The 10,241-nt window shown below is 43.9% G+C and overlaps 1 protein-coding gene across 1 annotated transcript; it reads left to right on the forward strand.

Moving 5' to 3' along the window:
- Positions 1-696: 696 nt before the first annotated feature.
- wdr46 (WD repeat domain 46) lies at positions 697-10,241 on the forward strand (the record flags this gene model as incomplete). The annotated part of the gene is made up of 14 exons (XM_080535317.1): positions 697-753; positions 1,187-1,363; positions 1,578-1,658; positions 1,912-2,024; positions 2,343-2,430; positions 2,583-2,644; positions 2,883-2,987; positions 4,127-4,277; positions 4,510-4,745; positions 5,079-5,232; positions 6,066-6,213; positions 8,886-9,076; positions 9,336-9,449; positions 9,737-10,241. 14 exons carry the CDS (start codon positions 697-699, stop codon positions 9,854-9,856), a joined length of 1,797 nt encoding a protein of 598 aa, XP_080391443.1. The 3' UTR covers positions 9,857-10,241.

Genomic DNA, 10,241 nt, shown 5'->3' on the forward strand with positions numbered 1-10,241 from the left:
ATGAATTTAGTAGGCAGTACTATGCAGTATACTCATTGAGTATGTAGTATGCAGTATGCTAGTATGTAGTATGTAGTATGCTAGTATGTAGTATGTAGCATGTAGTATGTATGCAGTATGCTAGTATGTAGTATGTAGCATGTATTATGTAGTATGCAGTATGCTAGTATGTAGTATGCTAGTATGTAGTATGTAGCATGTAGTATGCAGTATGCTAGTATGTAGTATGTAGTATGCAGTATGCTAGTATGCTAGTATGTAGTATGTAGCATGTAGTATGCAGTATGTAGTATGCTAGTATGCTAGTATGTAGTATGTAGCATGTAGTATGTAGTATGCAGTATGCTAGTATGTAGTATGTAGTATGTAGCATGTAGTATGTAGTATGCAGTATGCTAGTATGTAGTATGTAGCATGTAGTATGTAGTATGCAGTATGTAGTATGTAGCATGTAGTATGTAGTATGCAGTATGCTAGTATGTAGTATGTAGTATGTAGCATGTAGTATGCAGTATGCTAGTATGTAGTATGCTAGTATGTAGTATGTAGTATGTAGCATGTAGTATGTAGTATGCAGTATGCTAGTATGCCATTTCGAACACAGCCCCAGTACAGCTTTGCAACAGTAGAAAGCGGGGGCGGGGCCATGACGCAAGGGCAAAATACCCGGATGCGCTATACACATACACAACAAACATGGCGGCGTCCACCGAGACAATGTTGAAAACTACACACGTGGGGAAAAAGAAACGGGTAAACCTCAGAAATTATGAAAATACTTTGAAAACTAGAATAGCGCACCATCGGGTCTTTGACATGACGTTGTTCTCCATGTTATGCTTAAACCCAGTGAGCGTTTTCACACGCTAACATTGCATTGATTAGCGACACGAGAGAACCTACCCTGCTAGCACAGTTGATGTAGCTAGTTCCATAGCTAGCTAGAACACTTACTTACTGTAGTTACTGAATCAATGGATAACGTAACATTAGATTAACATATAATCCAGAAGGCAGTTTAAATAGAGATGTATCACGTATGAACTGATGAAATGTATGTTGAAATTCCAACCGCGACATTGTATGTAAAAAACGTAGGTCCGAACGACCATGGCTGCACCAGTGAATGTGTTCTTCCATCATCATCACACATTGTGAATCTGTCCATCTGTCTGTTTTGTGACAGCCTCCAAAGAGATACTGGCAGGAGACAGAGGAGAAGGGAAAGACTAGAGATCAGAATGAAGGAGACACAAATGAACAACAGAAAGAGACGGCGAGTGCAGGAGGAAAAAAGAAAAAAGGTGGAGGGCGAAAGAAGGCCATATCTTCAATAAAGACCATTCCTTCATTCATATCTGGGGTAAGTGATCAACACATTTTGCCCAGAGTGGTGATCATGGAGATGCCCCTAAGCATGGTTTCTGTCTTGTTTTTGGATGTCGTGCTGTCTGGTTGCAGATTGCAAATGTTTACCACCCAGAGGTGAATCTTGTGTTTTTGGGTAATGTTACCATAAACAAATATCATATAGCCATGTTCCACATCTCACCTGATTGCCCTTTGATCTCCTACAGAAATCAGACCCATTCCCGGGCGAAGCCCCAGTCCCAAAGGAGAAGCTGAAGAAGTTCCAGAGAGGAGAGAAGGGCGAATTGGTGAGGGCAGTTTATCAAAGGACTTTTGGCAGAATAGTGAAACGATAATAATACAATCTGAACTGTACACATTCACCGACAGGGACAGACCATATGAATTAAAATCCAGTATAGTGTGTGCTCATGATTTGCCTGCTTTCTTTCTCTCTCTCTCTCTCTCTCTCTCTCTCTCTCTCTCTCTCTCTCTCTCTCTCTCTCTCTCTCTCTCTCTCTCTCTCTCTCTCTCTTCCTCTTCGTCATCTCTTCTCTCCAGCCTACTAAGCAGAAGTATAAGCTCAGAGATGTCGTGATTCGTTCTGAAAAAGCCTCGGACCTGGCTCAGAATAAAGCGGCACGATACGATCTCCTTCTCCCGGAAGATGCTGGGTAATTTCTGTTTTAGTTGGAGATTGAGATCTGTTGTAAACCCATACCTGACCTAGACCATTATGGGAACAACCTCATCCAATCTGGAACCAATGGTATACGGATTACATAACAACGCTCTTTATGCATCTGAAAGTGGATTTAGCTTTTCATCCTCCGTTTTCTCCACTAGTCTGAGGACATGGGATGGGTGAAAGCGACATGGTGGTTTGTACATACCATCATATGCAACTCAGGGAGATAAGAGATAGAGGATGCCATTTAAGATGATTGAGTCTATCTTTGTGTAACTGTCTGCCCCTCTCTCTCTGCTCTCAGGTTCCTGGAGGGAGATGAGGATGAGGACACATGCACCATCTCACAGGAGGACATAGCCGATGCTGTGGACATTACATCTGGGGCTAAGGTGGGGCACTGTCTGAAGACTAGCAGGTTGCAACTGTAGTAGTATGTTGATTGGAAGTGGTTACAAGTGCACAAGATATGATTCCGATTTCTGTCTTTTTTTTTTGTGATGATGTAACTACAACTACTCTCTTCCTCACTCTTTCTCTTCAGTATTTCAACTTGACCCTGTCTCAGTTTGGCCCGTATCGATTGGATTACAGCAGGACTGGACGGTCAGTGTCACCTCATACTTGTGTTTGACAGGAGTGAGTGAGTGAATGCTGGCCTGATATTCTGTGCAGTTTGTGCCTTATCTTGTCAGAGATGGCCACAAGGGATGTGTTGCAGTTATACCGTTGCTACATTTCTACATGTCTCACTCTTGGTGTGTGTGTGTGTGTGTGTGTGTGTGTGTGTGTGTGTGTTTTGGTCTTGAGACATGGTCTGATGTTGTTGTCCTCTCTACTTCAGTCACCTAGTGCTTGGTGGGAGAAGAGGTCATGTGACCTGCCTGGACTGGCAGTCCAAACAGCTGATGTGTGAGATGAACGTGATGGAGACAGTCAATGACGTCAAGTGAGTCAGTGCCCTGTTTGTGGATATTTCTACATGTATCCAATTGAAAATTAAACACTGCTTTGGGTTGAGTTTGGAGTGCCAGCAATACATGCACATTTAGGCCTTGTCCACACTACACCGTTTTTTTTGTAACCGGGGTTTTCCCTAAAAAAAGAATCGCGTCCACACAATCACAGTTATAAAAAAACACCATCCACACAAAACCGCAAACATTGTTTAAACCGCGCCAAAAATAACCAATAGCGTCTGGCTGCGCCCCTTGGCGAATCAGAAGTCTGGAAAACAGCTACCATTTCCGGTCCTATTATTATTATTATTATTCAAACTTCCTAAACATTTTGAAACATATTATGTCTGTGTACATTAAAAACTGTAGTCGTCATCACAAGTTAGAAAATGATATTGGGCCCCCAAATCAGTTTACAACTTGTTGTAATTATATTACGATGTTTCTGTCAGTAAAGGTATGCAAGCAATGCAGGGTGCGTTCGTAAATCCGCTCTGAGAGCGCCGGAGCGCACACTGGGTTCAACGTCCCGTAATTTGATTGGACAAGAGGCATTCCATGAGTGCTGATCAGATTTCCAGGGCGAATTTACGAACGCAGCCGTAATATAGCTAGTTAACAGAAGACGGAAAAAAACGTCAGATCAGATATATAAACGGGTTATTTTGATAAACTGGACACATTTTGGGAATATATATGGTTACTTTCTCGCCTGAAAACATATTAAAACTTCATAAACTTGTAGAGGCAAAAGTACAGATTTTAGCCAATGGAGGTTTAAAATGGAGGATTTAAATTGTCTTTGTTTACAAGTAGCCTAATGCCTAATGGCGCATATATTCTGACGTCATAGATGTCGCACAATTGACGTTCAAGCCGAAAACCCCGGTTTTCCCGTATACACCTCTCCGCTGAAACCGGAGTTTCTACAAAAGTTCACCCTGGCCGGAGTTCTCAAGAAAGCACGGTTTCAGTAACCGCGAACGCCGGGTGCGTGTGGATGGAAGGCAAAACCGGGTAGAAAAACGCCCGGTTTAAAAAAAACGGAGTAGTGTGTACAGGGCCTTACTATTGCTTACCGACTTTCTTCCTAAACCGTCCTAATCTGGATTTCTTATCTAACCCCTAGGTGGCTCCACAGTGAAGCTATGTTTGCAGTGGCTCAGAAGAAGTGGCTGTACATCTATGACTCCAAAGGCATCGAGCTCCACTGCATCCGCAAGTTCAACGACGTGCTCCGCATGGAGTTCCTGCCCTACCACTTCCTGCTGGCTACAGCCGTATGTACACTAAAACTGTCATCCTTGACACCTTCTCGGGCCACAGACTTCTAGTGTGTATTTTTTGTGTATATGTTGAGTTTACATGTATGCAGTATATGCATGTTGTGAGAGACTCAATTACAACTTTTCAATAACAAAAGTTATTTTGAGAGGTATAACTACATGTATAACTATTCCGTATACCACAGAGGAAAGGTCATAACTCTCTTCCCCCCCCCCATTTACCCAGAGTGCCACAGGCTTCCTGCAGTACCTGGATGTGTCTGTGGGTAAAGAGGTGGAAGCTATCTGCACCAAGGCCGGCCGCCTGGACGTGATGGCCCAGAACCCTTACAACGCCGTGATCCACCTGGGCCACTCCAACGGAACCGTGACCCTCTGGTCGCCCAATCAGAGAGAGCCCCTCGTCAAGATGCTCTGTCACCAGGGCGGGGTGCGCTCGGTCACTGTCGACAAGACTGGCACGTGAGTCACACTCCCCGAAACGTAACCGCTGTGTCATATACGGATGGGTATTTTCCTGGGACTTCATCAAGATTTCATCTTGTTAATTATTTCACCAGAATTGCATTAAATTAGGGAATTCATAAGACTGTCATTGATGAATGGACTGGAAGAATGATGTACTGTTACAATGTTGTTAGTGAATGCCATTGTTCACATACAAGGCGAAATCCATACCCATAGGACAGCATTGGTGACGTTTAACTGCAGTGTCAGCAAACAGCCGTGTTCTTGTCTTCGGTTTGATGTCCAGCAGGTGGCACTGCTGTGACACATGTTCTGATGTCTCTCCAGGTACATGGTGACCTCTGGCATGGACAAGAAACTGAAGGTGTATGACATCAGAGCCTTCAAGCCCCTACAGTCATACTTCCTGCCTGCTGGAGCTTCCTGTCTGTCCTTGAGCCAGAGGGGTCTACTGTCCGCAGCCACTGGAGACACAGTCCAGGTCAGTCTTGGTTAAGACTACGGGTGTCAATGTTACACTGATGGACCATTGATTAATGCCCCTGAGGAGAGGTACACAAATGCCCCCAAAACAGCATTCAGGATAATTCTAATATATGCCATTTAGACTTGCATTGCATACATTCTTCAGTACATATGTGACAACTCCCAATGAAAAGGGCCACCTGTAGGCAAAATCATTTTTCTGTTTTTTACATGTGCTTAAACTACAGATTGTAAGCTTTCAAATGATGCATCATACATTGAAATCGGAAACAAATTGAAGACGACATGAGTATTTGAAAGTTGCTACACCTGAAATCACTAAGCACAGAAAATCCCCATCAAAGATAATGAATCCCCATCAAACAACAAGAAACGAAGTCATTGTGTTATAGATTACAGTTATTTAATGAACGTAAAACTGTTCGGAAAAATAACGAGTGGGTACTTCACATCTTCGAGTTGAATGTTAGCTAAAAAAACGAAAATCTGAAAAAAAACAACAAACTTTCAAGACGAATTTGACGTCTTTCTCATTTCCGAGAGGTGTCCAGTTACATCAGGTTGCGTCACATATGGTCCCAGCGGGAATCGAACCCACAACCTAAACGTGTGTTAGCGCCATGCTCTACTAACTGAGCCACAGAGGACCAGCTAAATTACATATTTAGAGTAATTAACTGGTGTAATTAATTGCACTGAAAACCAAATTTATCCGGACGGAAATGAGAATGTTAAGTATTTCTCCCCCATATATACACAGGTTTAAATGGTGCATGACTGTGTTTCTGTGTTGATGCCTCTGCTCATGCGGTGTGTGGTTGTCCCCAGGTGTATAGAGATGTATGGGGAGCTCCAGTGACAAAGCCCTACATGGCTCACAGGTTGAGGGGGGCGGTGTCGGGGGTACACTTCTGCCCGTTTGAAGACGTCCTTGGGGTGGGCCACGGAGACGGCTTCACCAGCATGGTCGTACCAGGTCAGAACGCACTAGTACACACACACACACACACTTTCTCACATACCTTTGTAATTACACACACATACACTGTCTAACATTTTATATATGCGTGAGTGATGTTGAGTGAGTGAATCTACGGTAGGTAGACGTGATGAAGCCAACAACGTCCACAATGCTTTGTGCCTCCCAGCCAGCAACGAAGGCACGTGTAAGCTAACATTCATGTTGGTAAACACAAGTGGTAGGTGTATATGCTAGCGTGGACATGTATGGATGGAAACAACCAGGCAGTAGATAATTTGGGAATGGGCAGCTTACTCCTCCATAACTCCTGATTTAGACAGCACCTTTGACGTTTTACATTTACATTTTTGGCATTAGCAGACGCCTGATTCCAAAGCGACTTACAATCGATACATTTCACTAAGCAAGTGAATAATCAATTCACCAGTCGTAGCAGGAAGAGTAATCTAGCTCAGGCTAGAGTGAACGGGCTGAAGTTTGGGGGGTGGCCATTGCCTGCAGGTAAGCAGGGGCTGTCCCTTTTGCTGCCTGGTAGGCAAGCACCAGGGTCTTGAATCTGATGCGAGCTGCTATCGGGAGCCAGTGCAGGGTGCGAAGGAGGAGGTGACATGAGAACATTTGGGGAGGTTGAACACCAGACGGGCAGCAGCATTCTGGATGAGCTGCAGAGGTCTGATGGTCGGGGAGCCCAGCCAGGAGTGCGTTGCTGTAGTCAAGGTGGGAGATGACCAGTGACTGGGTCAAGAGTTCCGTTGCTTATCTGGTGAGGAATGGACGTATCCTTCTGATGTTGTAAAGGAAGAATCTGCAGGAGCCTTCCATCTTATGGATATAGTCATTCAGTTGTTTAGATGCAGCACGTTCACGGGTTTTGGAAGGGAAGGAGAGAAGGCAGACTGATCAGGCGAAGACAAGGTGGAGCTGATTGCCTGCCTTATGAGCTGCCTGCCTTATGAATCGGATGAGAGCGGGACATGGTCAGGTCGAAGGAGAGGAGAAGATCAAGTACTCCAGATGAGAGAAGCTTCTCTGACTGGACGTTGAAGTCACCCAGTAGTACGGGCAGAGTGCCATCATCAGAGAAGGAGCTGAGAAGGACATCCATGATCTCTTCTAAGAAGTGACCAAGCTGACCTGGGGGGCGATAGAGAACAACAATGTTAAGTTTGACTGGGGAGGAGACAGAAACAGCATGGAATTCGAAGGAGGATATGGACAGGTGTGACAAGGGAAGGACAGTATGTGACCACTTAGGTGAGATGAGGAGTCCTGTGCCTCCCACTCGACCAGAGAGTCTAGGGGAATGAGAAAAGGAGTAGGCATCAGAGGGGGCTGCTGGTGTACTCACTAGTCACAATGTATGAGCCAAGTGCTCCCTGGTCTAGAGTCTAGACTATATAGCTGGAGAGATAAGGCTCTTCCCAGTTGAAAAATTAGTACCTATTTAGGCCTCAGAAACTATTGGTATCACTAGAAAGTACTTAGAAGCATAACAGCTTTTAAACAACAAGACAGCTATCACACTATCAGTAGCCCAAGATTAAAACGAGATACTCTTTACTTACTCAGGCTTGAATGAGGTGAGTTCTCTTGTTAAGTCCACAAATGTATGTGACGTGTGAGTGGACAGGAAGAAGTGATTGTCTTCCAGGTATTTGTAGAACCGTAGTCATATTTGTACATTCTGATCTACTTCATAACTTTCAGACCATGGAAAGTATTAATGAATAACAACAAGGTCACAAGGACAAGCACTAGCAAACCTCTGACTACTGTGTTGAAGCCACTGGGAGAACAGCATTCTCAATCCCCATTGTAGCAGCATGCAACATTGACCTTGTAGAATCTCGACAATGTGCAAGATGACAATCAAGTCGCAGATGCCAATCTCTGTAAGCCGATATGTTTCAAAATCAAATCAAAGACCGCAATTGAGCACAAGAACCTAATACCAACTGTGAAGCATGGGGGTGGAAATGTCATGGTTTGGGCCTGCAGCAGGGCCTGGCCTGCTCACCATCATATAATCCCACTATGAATTCTTTATTGTATCAGAGGGTGCTTGAGGAAAATGTGAGACCATCTGTCCAAAAATTGCAGATGTGGACCATGCAACATGACAATGACCCAAAACATTCCAGTAAATCCACCAAGGAATGGCTCAAAAGAAAGAAATGGAGAGCCTGGATCTTAATCCTATTGAGATGCTGTGGGGTGATTTGAAACGGGTTGTGCATGCAAGACACCCCTCAAACATGGAGGAGCGGGAAAAACAACTTTCTCTCAGTCGATGTCAGGCACTGGTAGACAGTTATAGAAAACTTTTAATTTAGGTTATTTCCGCCAAAGGGGGCAATACCAGCTATTGCATAGGGTGTCCTAACTTTTTCCCTATTTGTCCATATGTCTTCAAGAACTAAATATTTCATGTCCACATTTTTTTCACAACTGTATATTTATATATGTATTGTACTTCATATTTTCAACCGAACCTTTATCATATTGCACAGAAATGGTACGGTCTGACTGTGCAGGGTCAAATGCCAGTGTTTCTGTGGCTGGGACCTGTTAGGGTGATGGTGAACAGGGTCACACACGCCACCATGAAAGAATCTCTTTGCTCTGCAGTGTATCTGATTCTCTCTACCTTCTCTCGGTCCCGATAGGTGCCGGAGAGCCCAACTTTGACGGTCTGGATGCTAACCCGTACCGCAGTGCCAAGCAGAGGCAGGAGTGGGAGGTCAAGGCCCTTCTGGAGAAGATCCAGCCGGAGCTTATAAGTCTGGACCCCGGCAAGCTGAGCCAGGTTGACCAAGCCACCTTTGAGCAGAGGCACCAGGACAAGGTTCTAGCACTGGTCAGTACCAGGACGCAGTGCTTCGCCATCATATAAACACAAACATTTTTGCTAAGTCACTATTCTGCCTTAAACCATAATCCAAGAAGAACTGGTCTCCATTCGCTCAACCAAGATGCAATGGGTGCAGTGGGATTTTGCATGATGAGAATATTGATTTAAATATTTTTGCTGATTTGAATGATCATTTTTAATTTAAATTGTTTAAATTGAGTGTTAACGTCTTGAATTAAAATGTTATTGTGTGGTTTGTTCTCAGGGCTATGACCCACTGGCCAAGGAGAAGTTTAGGCCAAGGTTAAAGACCAAAGGTCGGAGTTCAAGCGGAAAGGTTGAAAAACGGAAGAAGCAGGTGGCGCATGAAGACCAGAGGGTACGTTATAGTATTGAGATAAATAAAAATCTTCCTTCGTCGAGCACGACAACTGCCGATGTCCCCAGGCCTGAGCATGGATTACTTTTTCCTGCTATGACTGGTGGATAGATTATTCACTTACTTAGTCAAATGTATATGTAAAGTCGCTTTGTTTAATGTAAATGAGAGAAAGACAAAGCGGTTTCAAGCTGTTAGAATATTTTATTAACGTACATTTCCCTGTATGTTTTTCCACACTCTTCTGTCTGCTCCTCTCTAAAACACTGTGGCTTTTCTCTCCTTAGGACGTGATTAGGCAAACAGTGGAGGACAGGATGAAAATAGAAAAGGAGAAGAAGGAGAAGGACGATAAACGGAAGGCTTTATCTGACCAGAAAACGGCTCTGGACAGATTCAGAAAGTAGCACAAGAGGGACCAGTGTGTGTGTGCTCTCTATGGGACTGACCTTTGACCTTTGAATAAAGGACTTATTCTGAGCCTCGGATCTGCCTCATCAAGCCTGAGCAGCCAAATGCAGAACATCTGCGAGTTCTTGTGGATCGGCCTGAGTTCGGCACTGCACAGTAGATTTGCTCATCTTTCTTGTCATGATAAGGACCTGTTCATGCTCAGATGTTTGGAGGTTAGGATTCTGATTATGGAGCTCCAATGAAATATGACCTTTGAATCTCTGTTGTGACTGCTAAAATGGTGGATGTGTTTCATACCAGTGAAGTTATGTTACTTCAAATGTTTTATATAAATATATTATTTGTGAAATAAAAACATTTGTCACAATCCCTAAATGA

The sequence above is a fragment of the Nansenia antarctica genome, assembly GCF_963989245.1.
Source record: "Nansenia antarctica genome assembly, chromosome: 6".
Lineage (NCBI taxonomy): Eukaryota > Metazoa > Chordata > Actinopteri > Argentiniformes > Microstomatidae > Nansenia > Nansenia antarctica.